A 14332-nucleotide genomic window follows, 5' to 3' on the forward strand; every position below is an offset into this window, starting at 1 on the left:
TCGGTTGAAATTTCACCACAAAAATGAAAAATAAAGCGTGGAAATACAATACGAGAGTCTGCTCGGTCTATTGTATAGTTATTTATAATGATAATAATATCTCCATTTATATAACACCTTTGAAAAACAGATTTACAATAAAAAATGATTTCATAAAACAGACAGAATGTAGAGGAAGCTCCGCCCCCTGCTGGCCGTGTCCAGTACACACAGCATAAACCTTTCTGCTGCTGAAATGAAAATAAAATATGAACTTTTTCTCAGTTTCAGCTGTTTTATGCACAATCATAAGCCCCAAAAGCATATATTTTTGTAGGCTACTTCTGAGTGTCTGTGCAGCAGAGAGATAAAGAGGGGAGAACATGCAAACTCCACACAGAAGGGCCCCAGCCGGGATTCAAACCAGGAACCCTCTTGCTGTGAGGCGACAGTGCTAACCACCCATACACCGTGCTGCCCTTTAGTACTGCAAACTGAAAACATTAAATAGTACATTGATCAATGCCAGGCTTCCATTATGTGAACTCCCACCTCCGATAAGGCAAAATAAAAAATGTTGGGCGAACCTGAAAAATAATGTTTATGAAGCAGCAACTTCAGCAGAAGTGGAGGTTTCGTCTGTGATATAAAATCTGTAAATGCTGACAGAAAGTTAGAGGTGTCTGCTGGATTAGTGCCATCGATCCTGTAAATAGGACAGTAGGCCACGACTCAGCTTTAGGAACCTGCTGTTTGCGTTCTCAGTGACGCCTTTAAAGCCCCTGAACTAGTTGACTAGACTGGGTGTGTCTACTGTGGGTGACTGACACCTTCCTGAGTCTCCTGTTAGCTCTCTATCACCTGTTAAGGCGGGACAAAGTACACCTTTATCATTCTTATTGGTAGACGGACATTTATGACCTCATAAATTCCCATCAAATACTCATCAAAGCCCCGCCCACCTCCAACCCAAGCAGAATAGCCTGAAAACACCTGTGTGGGCGTTCAGCGGCTTTAACTTCCAACCTGCCGACAAATATTTTGCACATATTGTAGTTTACCATAAAGGTTTATTAAATTAGTTAATATGGCTTTAATTTTCCAGTCCTCACATTCATCTTAAAACAAAGAAGCAGCCTGCCTGTAACAATTCGTCCAATCGAGTCACTTTGTGACAAAAACGACCTCTGCTGGCAGACGCTCTTTGTCCTTCCTGGGTCCAGCAGCCACAGTCATTCTACAGTATACACGGTATACAGTAGCACTTTAAATCAGGAAGTGTTGTGCACCCGATCTCCTACAACACTGATTTAGCACAACATACATTCAGGCAGAAAGTTGGCGTTTTAAACTCGAGCGAACGTCACCTACAGCAGTGACAGTGGCGTCTCAAGCGAGCGTTTGGCGAGTGCAAAGATCAATTCCTAAGACAAGAATATGTTAAAAGGTCTCAATGCATTTTAAGGTGGTGAAACCGTACAAGTGATTAGCTTTTGGCCGTAAGAGGCACAGAGATTTTGCAGCACGGTGGATCTCACCGCTCCAGACCACATAAATAATTCACAGTTGTCTGAAAGATCGGTGCCGACGAACAAAAACACTACCGCAATGTTCAGTTGCAGACATATGGCACAAATCAGTAACCCACAAAGTCTTAATGCAATCGGCGGGGCGACACATAAAAAGCGAGCACGCGTCGGCTGTGGTCCTCAGCACGTTGGCTCTGGTTATTAGGATGTCCTTGACCCACAGCACTCCCTTTAGAACCAGGTCATTAAGGGATGATTCATTCCTCTCCATGGTGAAGTTCCCTTCTGTTAGCTGGAGCACTTGTTCGGTGTGGTTGACTCCGAAGATAGACCATCTGCATTTTCTCTCGTGGTGTTCTCCGACTTTGACGAACGTGCTTCCGACAGGTTGATTTTAGATCTGGGAGCGAGAAACAGCGGCGAGTCAGAAATTACAGGGAAAACCGACGTTCACACGACACGAAGAAAATGAGTAAAATATCGAACCTGTTGTGGACCATGTGGCTCTTGACGAGGTGCCCGGCAGCTAGAGCGGACATCAGGGAGAGCTCCCCTGCCAGCACGGTGGCGCAAACCACTCGGGCCAGCTGGCGGGCGTTATCGCCTGGCTGGCTGGAACTGGTACCTTGGACGCCGAGCATCTACAGACATACACGGACGCATTCGATGAAAGCTCTACATCAGCCAAACATCCAAGAACTGTGTTACCAATCTCATCAGAGCCTGTTTAAGTCCAGTGGGTTTATCTTTCCTTATTCATCAGCTGTCTTAAAGAAATACTTCACCCTAAAGATGATCATTTGTATATTAACTGCTCACCCCGATTTGCTTGAATTGAAATGATGATTTGAGGGTGAAGTATTTCTTTCGAAAGCTCTTTTGATTCATCACACGGTCCCTGCAGGGTCATCATCACCCCCTTCCACTCCTCTAGCTCTCTACTTAACAGTGTCGCACTGCCACATGTCTGCAAATCACTGATGCACTAACTACCATCTGAGTGGTTAAACCTTCAGGCGAAGATTATCACTGATGCGCATTTGCTACTAAAATGTCTTTAAAGATTTTTTTGGGTCGTTTAGATACATATTTTTCTCCGCGCTCCTCTGGTACACTTTCAATTAATTTATAAAACATGAGGACGCAAACACAAAGATGAACAAAGAGCGTGCTTGGTCGGTTTCAAACTCTCAAACCAAAAATTAAGTAAAACGATCTTTTCCACTTATAAAATTAAAAGGATGGGTGACATTACCTGCAGACAGGCCTGCTGTGGTGCCAGGTTGGTGCCTCCTCCCACTGTGCCCAGCTCTATGGAGGGCATCGTGCAGCTGATGTACAGGTCCTCCCCCTCTGGACCGGCAGGCTCCATCAGAGTGATACAGTTGGAGCTCCCCACTGTCTGAGCCGGGTCCTGAAACAAGCAATACGGCAATATCACTCAGCTAGGCCCTGTTTAGACAAAGGTGATCTACAGAGGAAATGCAAAAGTGCTGTTGCGTTCTCACTTATTAGCATCTTCGGGGGTAAATCTGTGTGCATACGGTGACGCATAAGTGTGTGAAATACGATGTAGTCTGCACATCAGGTGTGTAGGTGGAGCTGTGAAGCACCTCCACACAACAGCACCCAGAGCTGGTGCATGCTGGGAAACGTCCTTCTCCTTCTCTCCCTAACAGCGGAGAAGCAGGACGCCGTACAGTGTGACGGGGATCTGCAGCACGGTCTGCAGCCCCCCACTGCCTCGGCTCCACCCAGGACACTTGAATGTCCCACTGATGGAAACAGTCCCACATGTTTGTTGTTGTTAACCTGAACTCTGTACATAGATGTTGCACAAACACGTACGCCACGTGAGCCAGTGTGGAGAGCACTTTACACTGAAACACAACGGTGGAGCGTTATTAAGATTTCCACTCCGTAGGGTGGTTTACCTTTTTAGTGTTTTTTAAGCTCTCAAAACGCTGTCGCCGTCTAAACAAAGGGCACATCTGTTGAAATAGTTTGTCGTTTTCACCCATGAGCGTTGTCATGTAACTGGGGCCTCAGTGTGCTGATGCAGCACTAATGATTCGTTTTGTCTTTGAAAACAAATAATCAACAGATCGTGTCCAGGTTTAAGTTCTGCTAAACCGGTTTTTAGATGTGATATGTAAAGCCTGTGAAGGTTCTCATGTGTCCAGGTCGTCATTATCCTCAAAGCAATTTCAGTCAAAAGCAACTGGACTTGGTTATTTGTCTAGGAAGACGTTTCACCTCTCATCCAAGAGGCTTCATCAGTTCATGTACGCATCTGATCAGGCTTGGACTGGACCAGGACCAGGACCAGGCTGGGACTGGACCTGGACCAGGACCAGGACCAGGACCAGGCTGGGACTGGACAGTTTTATCAACTGTGTCACATTTGCGTGTCATAATCAAACTTTCACAACTGGATATTACATGCACATTATGCTTTATCAGCGTTCTTAATGTATCAGGAGGGTGTGATTTTGTCCGGCTCTATATGAAATGTGATAACTCCTGTTATGATTTGACACCATAAATCAAATTAAATTAAATCCATCCTCCATCTGCTCAGTGACCCGTGTATCATATATATTTAGCCTTTAATACAGGCATCATGTTTGTTGATATTCACACATGAGTAGGTTACTTCACAAGTGGGTTTCATAAAATGATCTTTTAATATTCAGAGGTTCCATTTCAGGCTCTCACGTTGCTCCTGAACCATCTGGATATTTTAAGACACTGTATGCAAGATGCCATAATTAAAGACTTGAGCATATTAAGTGATGCACTACCTGTCCACAGGCGATGTAGATGGCTGCCACAATGTTGGCAGCGTGAGCATTAAAGCCCCCGATGCTGCCAGCCATGGCCGAACCCACCAAGTTCTTGTTGATGTTCAGCTCCACCAGAGATGCTGTGCTGCTTTTCAACACCTGCAGACACGTTGATGGGTTGTTTTAGAAACAATCAGAACAAAAGTAATGAAATAAAACTAATTTGATTCATGACTGATATGTGACCAGATACATTCCAGTTAAAATCGAAAACACAAAGAGATGGTTTTAGTCGTCTTCACCTCCTTTACCACGTTGGCGGGGATGGTGGCCTCACACACAGCAGACTTTCCCCGACCCAGGATCCAGTTTATGGCAGCAGACTTCTTGTCGATGCAGTAGTTGCCACTGACAGACAGCACCTCCACGTCTGGATACTGCTGCCGGAGTCTGTGCAGACCCTGCTCCGTCCCCTGGGAAACCACAGCGCACACACGCACACACACCTCAGTATTTACAGCGCTGCAGACGCAGGGAAATGTACAGACAAAAGAGTGAGCTGAACAGAGACAAGTAGCATTGAGTGCTGCACAGACGTGGCCGTACCTTGGAGAGCATGTTCATGCCCATGGCGTCTCCTGTCTGAGACTGAAAGCGAATGTACAAGTTCTTCCCTGCTAAGCCTACCAGCAGCTTCTCCAGACGGGCAAACCTACCAAGAGCAAAGATTCATGTATGATCTGTATGTCGTCCGACACTGCAATAACATTTCATAGGCGTGACCAAAGGAAATGGAATAACCATCAGTCATTCTATGAGAGTTTCCGCTGACCTGCTGGTCTGGTCGAAAGCCTCTTTGATCACGCTGAATCCGTCTGAGGTCTCGAGCCAGACTTTGACCTCTGCCGCCCGGCATGCTGAGGGCAGCCTCACCACAGGACCCCTGGTCATACTGTCAGCTAGGATCCTGCTGTGGCAACCCCCGCTCAGCTGCACGGGAAAAGACAAAAAAACGTCAACACAGCATGTACACACACACACATACAGAGTCCAAAAACAGCAAGAGATAGATATCCCTTCACTTACAGAGAGTGCCCTGCATCCTCTATTGGTGCTGGCTACCAGGCAGCCCTCTGTGGTCGCCATAGGAATGTAAAACTGCTTCTCATCCAACAGAAGAGGACCAGCCACTCCAACTGGCACCGGCATGTAGCCAATGACGTTCTCACAGCAAGTGCCCATCACCTACAGGGCAAGAACACAAAGTAACAGACTGAGTAAACACGATGTAGCAGCGTCAACATGAAATCAGAAACATTTTATTGGTTTAAAAAATGCAACAAAATGAATGTGTGTGTAGATTAAACAACATATGGCAGCAGCGTTGGATGTCAGAAAAGGGTCTGTGTGCAGTAATATCCTACATGAATTCAGGTTAATTTTTAGGAAACTAATAATAATGTTATTGTCTACAGACGGACCTCTGTGCCAACAACGCTGGTACAAAGAGTCCAGAGAGCCGGTGATAAGAGCAGGAACACCAGAACAAATACACAAAAGCACTGAGAGTATGAAAGTAACATCTGTAACTAAAGATTCACTCTGTGGTGCCCTGACGTGAGAAATACTTGTTTTTAAAAAATACAAAAACTGCCAAAATTCACCGAGCTACACCAGAGTCGTAGCCCCAAAAAGCTGAGCCACTGAAGACACCACACCAGGTCGAGTGGAGCCGGTACCATGTGGTGGGATAGCGGCAAAAGACACCATTGAAAGTGAAAGATATGCATGTTGCCAATACCTGAGTGTAGTCGTAGTCTTTATAAGGCAGGGAAGCCAGAGCCGAGAGAACAGGCAGTTTGGGTGAAAGCATTTCCCTCCTGATGGCCACGCCCCTCTCTGGAGTCTCCAGAACAGCTTCTAGTTTGTAGTTCAGGATCTTACGTGAGGTGACCAGGTTCATCACTTCTTTATTGCTGAGAAAACTGGGCCCCCTCTGGAAAACAAAGACCCAGGGCTAAACCAGTGATTCCTTAAACCTTCAGAAGAACACAAAACTAAAGATATCTTCAGCAAGGATTTCCAGCTTCTGTGGCAGCTTACCTGAGGATCTGAGAGGATGGCCATACATTCCTCCAGCGTCCGGGCCTCTGAGTCACAGCTGGTTTGAGGAACACAAGGTGTCGGAGCAAGAGATTCCCCAAAATATGAAACACGGGGCTCGTTCACCACCGAGGCTGCTGGAGGCTGAGTCACTTCTGTTGTAGAGGAATCACGAGAAACAAACGACACGCTAATAAACAAAGCCCTTACATCAGAGTGTTTGTTTTTTTTTCATCTGTGAGCGCAGACACTAAAGCGAGCAGGACCAATTAAAAGTCTCACCCTTCTCTCCTAATGTTGCGTCACCCTCGGGGCAAGGTTTAGAGTCTGAGGAAGCTGGCGAGGCAGGGTTGGTTGCTACGGTACTGTTCATGGTCATCTGGGATTTCGATATCCTGGGCTGGGCTGGGAAGTCTCTCCTACAGCAGTCCTCTGTCAGCCTGGGCTTCTGGGTCGGAGAAGAGCTGGTGATGGGACTCATGAGGGACAGGGAAGACTCTGTCTCCGTTTGTTCAAAGAAGACATACTTCACAGCCAGGAGCAGCGCAAGCCCGAGAGTTATCACCTGCTCCAGGTCCATGCTGGTGACAAGTGAAGAGAGACAAAGTCATGTACCAGTACGTTACTGCACAGGAGACAAAAACAAGTGAATGCATTTGTGGAATGAGCGATCTGCTTTGTTTAAGGCTTTTACCTGGTGAGCTTCAGAGGCCACACTGTACCGCCAGTGTCCAGTTTCTTAGCTATGGGCCCGTCAACGGAGCGATTATGTCCTGGATGTTCAGCTGCTAATCGAGTGTGAGCATGAACCAGGGCTAGGGCCAGAGACTGAGGAGGATATCATTAAACAGATAGACGGTTTACATGCTGTCATTCTTTTCACATGTATTGTTGCCATCTGTTGTAACAAAGATAAGAGTTTCTCACCATGATAATTTTAACCCTCTGGGTCACGGGATTGGGCTTGTTGTCCTCTTCTTCAGCCAGAACGCGGGCAAAGTGACTCAGCTGCCAGACTGGACGGCCCTCACGACTTTCCCTGGACAGCTTTACACACAGATATGCAGCATGAGCGCAGTCATTCAAAGTGAGAGGCTTTTCAGACTTTCACAGATGTTGCATATAGTCCTTACCTCCAGGACCAGGGAGACACACGCAGGGAAGAAGGTCATGAATACAAAGTAATTGGCCAGGACAGACATGCAGCCAAAACAACACATGATCTCTAACTGAGGCACACCTGGAAAACAATACAAAAGAGTATTAACTGTCAACTCAACTGACCAGCATCAGAGTATTGAAGGGGACCTATTGTTCTTTTGCTTATTTTTTGTCATATAATGTAGTGTCAGGTGTTCTTTACTTTGCCAAATAATGAGGTAAACGTATGTAAAAGTAAATCCAATGAGCAAAAACTTCGGATTTCAGACCGTTTCTAATGATTTCTTTATACGGTCATCTGCTAAAGACACGCTACTGCACTGTTTACATCACACCCACTGCCACATGTAGCTACATCCCAACACCAGGGAAACCTGTAAACTTGGTTGCCAATGTTATTAATTCCTCTTCAAATTCAGTTCACATTCCTGTTGGAATATGCTCGATTGTGTATTTTTTTTTTGGTTTAGAAGCCTTTATTGGAGATTTTTCCACTGTAGAAAGTGCTGCTTTACTCCCCCGGCTTCAACAGAGAGTACAAAGATAGCAAACAAGCAAGTAAACATGTTTTAGTAGAAACCCAAAACACAAGTATGAACCTGAAAATGAGCACAATAGGTCCCCTTTTAAAAAAATGGAGAACATAACTTGTACAGTTTTGCAGGGAAATAAATATCAGTATTCATCACCTGACATGGTGCCAATCCCAATGACGAGACACTCAACCAGAGCATCCAGGGTGAAGGTTGGGCCCAGGATGGCCATGCCCTGGGAGATATTCTCCCTCACCTCCTCCTACACACAAGACCACAGCACTCATCAATAACACCTCAAATACCTCCTACGGCAACAGATCGTATTTCTGTTCACACATACAACAAAACAAGGTGTGTAACGTTACCTGAGAGTTTGAGCTTAGGGCAAATTTGGCCAATGTACACGCTTTGGACAGGTCAATGAGCAGGAGAAAGAACGGCAGGGCTTCACTGTAGGGGGAAGAGACAAATCAGTCAGTCAGGGAAGGACACCGGACTACAACCTCAACCATAGGCTGAAAAAAACCCAACAGCTATTGCAAACTGGTAATCATTAGTCATAATCTGTCTGCTGAACAATAAATATATGTTAGTGCATTTAGTACACTTACTTAAGACCTGTCAGCTCTTTCCCAAAGTAGTGGATGACCACAGTACTGAAAACAAAGCTGGAAAACACTGTGAACAACCCTGCGATTCCTGTGGGAAGAGGAAATGTTGACAGTTGTTTCTTTACTGTGGATGGCGTTTTCATAGTGCAGCTGTGGCCATTACATTTCAAATGCGAAACAACGCTACAACTTTGACCTACAGCCTCCCGTCACACTGACCGAGTATATATTTGGAGCCCAGTTGTCGCAGATTCTTGAACTGGAAATAGATGTAGATGATGGCCATGCAGCGAGTGATTGTTAGGATGATTATGTCACTGCTGTGGATCTTCTGTAAGAAAACAAGCACAGTGACATCTTCCTGTCAACACTACTCGACTGATTCCTTCTCCTTGTTTGACATTTTGGAGGAAAGCTACCACACCCACACCCACACCCACACCCACACCCACACCCACACTCACACTCACACTCACACTCACACTCACACTCACAGCCGCCTCCTCCTCCTCCTCTCAGGCAGACTCACCTCCTCGACTTTGGGGCACTCATTCCAGGTGCACATCTGGCTGCTGGTTGCCAGGTTGTTCATAGACACGAGGCAAACGGTGAGAGCCAGGGTGCCCACTATAACCTCCCAAGGGTGGGAGGCCACCAGCAGGCCGTGGAGCCTGAACAGACGAGCCAACATGGTCTCAGGGTGTCTTCCTGCTACCTAAGGTCACAGCCTCACCTGTTTGTTTTTGCTGTTGTTTTTTAAAAAGGATGAGGAAAAACACCCAATCAGTCCCAAACAACAAGACAAGATGATCTAATTGCTTCTGTTGGTTAAACAGATGATTATTCCAAACCAAAGCTGACAGCTGTTGTGACATATCTTGGCTATCTACCTTTAAAAAATACACAAATGCGTCAAAATATACAGCCTAACTTTATTATAATCTGTAACATTCATAAACAGGGTTCCTTCACATTTTCCATTTCTAAATTCCAGACTTTTCCAGATTCAATATCAAGGCTTCTCAGAGGATTTTATATTCATTATCAAACAGTCAATATTAAATACTCTGAATACCAATTGTTCGATGCTTATTATGTAAATAAATGGTTTTAAAATCCAACTTTTAACACGTATGTTAAATTCCGACTGTGTTTGACATTATGTTGCCACGTAATCATCTTTACATTCATATTGTAGCTCATATGAGTGAGTGAACTCCAAACTGAGGCATGTTATTGTTATTATATGTTACGCATGTTCAACACACAGCATTTTACTCAAGCTAAATGCTAAAAGAGTGAAATTAATAAGTGTGAACCTGCAACTCTTACAGAAGTTACAGTAGGGACAGAAAATTAACCAGGAGGTACAGAAGAGAACAGAAGTCTTTGCTTCATTGTCTTTTCAGATGGAGTAAACATACTTGTAACTAAATAAAATGATGATAAATAATAATAGATCATGAGTAAAATAATGATAAATCAAAATTAATCATAAATAAAATGGAGACGACACATATGGGGGGAATAATCTACTCTACAGCAGATTGATTAGTATTATATTATCCACAGGTCGGCTGTGTTGTGTTAGTAAACTAGTTTTGATTGTGTATATATTCATATATTTTCTTTTAGAAAGTGAGAGAATAGTCTGGAAACAACACAAACATTGCTCAGTACTTATCCAAACCTGGAAATTACTCACATTATATTGCATACTTTCCATACTGCGTAGGAACCCTGTATAAAGTCATACAACACGAGTGTTTAAACGACAGTTAATGCTTTTGTTAGTAAGAGCATAGACATAATAAAGACGTTTTAAGACGTAATAATAATCTTTATTATGCTTATGGACTAGAGGCTAACGTTGGTTAGCATTAGCCACATTAGCTGTCACGTCCGGGTCTCATAACGTAACAGCCGGCCACCAAGGTCGCGTGAAAACCCCTTCTAAGCATTTTTATACTTTATAGATTTAATATCAAATCTTTAAATTCCTCTAAATTCCCCTACCTTCACGTGTAAACGTCCCCGTGGTCAGAGACGTCCGTACATGATAACAACGCCCCTTCGCAGTTGTGCTTAGCCGGCTAACCATAGACATAAAGAGTAGACGCCTCATCGAACGTTGGGCCTATTGGCGCTGACGAGCGGTGGAGCCGCCATCTTGGCCCGGTCGCCCGCTCCACTCAGTGTAAGGACAGGACACGGTTCAGCGTATTTTAATATTCACAGTGGGATTAACAGTAATAGAATAATCTGATATATGATATATGTGATGTATGATAGGTGTTTTACAAACACTATAAATATAAACACAACAAGAGAAATCATTTATAGAGTATTAATAGGCTATATTTCATACATGAATACATAAATCTCTCTCTCACTCACTCTCTCTCTTTCTCTCTCTCTCTCACACACACACACACACACAAACACACGTACGCACACACACACACACACACACACACACTCAGAGAAAATTAAAATACATATAAATCAAGAGTATCAATACAATTAGGTCAGAGAGAGAGAGATGACATTTTGGACACATCTAAATACAAGTCAAACAGACACACTTCCATTTAAAGCACTAAAAAAAACAAGAGCCGAACCCTATATGTTTATAAATATTCAGAAATGATCCATGCTCTGCCAGTCGCATAGTCGTGGTAGTGGAGAGGAGAGGGAGCGAGTGTGTGTGGTATACAAATATATATAACATTTTGTTAAATCGATCATTTTCACACTGTTTTGTTCTTGCACAGTTACCAATTTGAGTGTAGCTCTAATTGGTAAAGACGGTGATGTTGTAGGAGTACTTTGTATAGTATCTAAAATGACTGTGTCCTTGTTTTTAGGCAAGGTCTAATTATGTGAATGTCTTCTTTATTACATATTTTAATTATGTAGTAATTGTATTTAATGTGCAAACAAAAACACGGGGCATAGTTCAGTAATATCCATTTTAAATTATACAAACCATTTAAGATTTTTCCTTAGTTAAATAAATTTATGATTTTTTCTTTTCAGACTGTTTCAACTTCTCTGGTACAACTGAACTAAAAAAGCCTGGACTCATCAGTTCTGCTTTACAAACATGTGACGTTCGTCCTGCTTTAAGTGGAGATGTGGAGAACCATGTAAAAATGTATGGAACATTTAGTTCAGCTGTGAGAATATCGGGCACAGAGTGGAAATACATGTTCACGCTTGCCTCGTAAATCTCTAATTCATTCTTTATAATAAACCCCACATCATGTTGCTCCTGTTTGATGAAACAGTTTAACAGCAAAGGATATTGATCAGATTCTGCCACTTCTCCTTTGATAGTCTAAACTTAAAAAAAAAAGTGACATGACATGAAAAATGATCTCATAATTCATGTCAATGTCATGTTCAATATTTAAAAAAACAAAACTGAGAATATCTGAGGTGACCTGAGATTAACTGTCTCTGAAGTGTCTTCCTCTCATGAAACCACAGCACATCCTCCGCTGACCTACTGCTGGAAATGTGCAATCCATTTACACTGGACCACATGTACGACAACCCCTCTCCTCCCTGCTTCTCCTTTAATATCTACACAGGCTTGCACACACACACACACACATCTGGCCGGGGGGTAAATTAACTAACATTCCCACAGAGGCTAATCTCCACGCCTCTACTGTGACAAGATAATAATAATAATAAAATAAGGGACAGCAGCTCCTCTGGCAGCTAAATATTTATCTACCTGCCACAGCCTGAGGGACTCACTATAACATTCAAAAATGCATGGATTTATGTATAATTGTTTAAAATTGTACTGATTATGAATTGTAATATTGTAATATTAGATTAGAGCAGGAATACGCTGCACAGTGCTCTGGCATCTTGTTCCTTCTGCTGCTCAACTCATAGGCTCAACGAGTCACTCATAGAACTTATCTGGGAGAAGGACCGATCCAAGATGGCGGCCGCATTTCTCGCGGCCCAACGTTCGATGCGGCATCTACTCTTTATATGTCTATGCGGCTAACGGCTCGTCCTGACGCAACCGCTCCAACATGGCGACGCTGTCATCCTGACGTCACGTCCACGTCGCGTAATGCTACGTCACGGGGCTCGGTGAAAGGTCAGGCAGAGGTGAAAGGGGGACATTTTTACAGGAAATATGTTTTAAAAATACCAAAAAATAAATAAAATCAATAACGCAGGGAATTAAATGTATGTTATGTATGACCGTTAAGGGCTTCCGTAGTATACCTACTTAAAGTATACCTAACTTCCTGTTTAAAAAGAGGGAAATCCCATGCCACAGTGTTGGAGTAAAAGAGCATTCCCAAGAAAGATGTTGTGTTGTTTCATCTGTGATGTGACAAAAGAGCAGAGGATCAACATGTTACATATATACAATTTTATTAATTAATTTATTTATTCATTTACAAGGAGTTTGCATGTTCTCCGCGTGTCTGCGTGGGTTTTCTCCGGGTTCTCCGGTTTCCTCCCACAGTCCAAAGACGTGCAGGTGTTCGGTTCATTGATGACTCTAAATCACCCGTAGGTGTGAATGGTTGTCTGTCTCTGTTCGTCTCTATGTGTCCTGTGATAGACTGGCGTCCTGTCCAGGGTGTACCCCACCTCACGCCCGATGTCAGCTGGGATCGGCTCCAGCCCCCCCGCGACCCCGACCCCAGGATAAGCGGTTGAAGATGAATGAATGAACAGAAATAACAGGGTAGCATCTGTGCAAGAATTTCAGAGACACTTCTCGCATTAAGATTAAAAAAAATTATAAAAAAAAACTTCCTGGGTAATAACCATGTTTTTTTCCCCTTCTATATTAAAATACTTATAACTCTATAAAAATATAGAAGCAGGTCTACTAATTGACTAAAAGTTGTATGTTATTAATCTCTTCCTCTTGTTAGCTAAATTCTATATACACACCACCACATTTTCAAACCAGAAACCTAATTTTATTGTTTTCATTTCTTACTTTAACTCCTACCTCAACACGCTAAAGTATTGGACCCAGTGCAATATCCACTATTAGATATCAAAATGACTGGAATCGTTATTTTGGAAAAATCCAAATGATGACTCAACACTATAGTACTACTCTACTGCATTATTGGTGCTCTGTCTTGTTGAGGTCATCATCATCTTCAACCGCTTGTCCCTGTCAGGGTCGCGGGGGGGCTGGAGCCGATCCCAGCTGACATCGGGCGTGAGGCGGGGTCCACCCTGGACAGGAAGCCAGTCTATCACAGGACACATAGAGACGAACAGAGACACACAACCATTCACACCTACGGGTGATTTAGAGTCATCAATGAACCGAACACCTGCACGTCTTTGGACTGTGGGAGGAAACCGGAGAACCCGGAGAAAACCCACGCAGACACGGGGACAACATGCAAACTCCACACAGAAGGGCCCCAGTGGGGATGCAAACCTGGAAGCTTCTCGCTGTGAGGCGACAGTGCTAACCACATCACCACCGTGTAGCCGTCTTGTTGAGGTCGTGTATGAAAATCCAACTTTTAGACCATTATCTTTCTTTATATTCTGCTCGCATCGTCCATATTCCTACATAAAGTTGATCAAATTACCACCATCGGGCCCCAGAAAAC

General features: G+C 43.7%; 1 protein-coding gene across 2 annotated transcripts; it reads right to left on the minus strand.

Moving 5' to 3' along the window:
• Positions 1–1029: 1029 nt before the first annotated feature.
• On the minus strand, positions 1030–10854 carry LOC310958620 (3-hydroxy-3-methylglutaryl-coenzyme A reductase-like). 2 transcript variants are annotated; one of them, XM_083929637.1, is made up of 20 exons: positions 10722–10854; positions 9235–9451; positions 8925–9036; positions 8706–8793; positions 8460–8544; positions 8248–8353; positions 7531–7637; positions 7325–7444; positions 7092–7225; positions 6680–6978; positions 6398–6552; positions 6096–6290; positions 5381–5539; positions 5127–5284; positions 4901–5006; positions 4597–4767; positions 4313–4453; positions 2764–2922; positions 1995–2149; positions 1030–1908 (listed from the first exon to the last, which is right to left on the minus strand). In XM_083929637.1, exons 2-20 carry the CDS (start codon positions 9394–9396, stop codon positions 1797–1799), a joined length of 2724 nt encoding a protein of 907 aa, XP_083785763.1. In that variant the 5' UTR covers positions 9397–9451; positions 10722–10854; the 3' UTR covers positions 1030–1796. The 2 variants fall into 2 exon arrangements, with proteins under 2 accessions (XP_083785763.1, XP_083785762.1); XM_083929636.1 differs by having other exon boundaries at positions 9235–9438; positions 10722–10803.
• Between the last annotated feature and the right edge of the window lie 3478 nt (positions 10855–14332).

This window comes from Echiichthys vipera, assembly GCF_963691815.1.
Source record: "Echiichthys vipera genome assembly, chromosome: 16".
Taxonomy (NCBI): Eukaryota; Metazoa; Chordata; class Actinopteri; order Perciformes; family Trachinidae; genus Echiichthys; species Echiichthys vipera.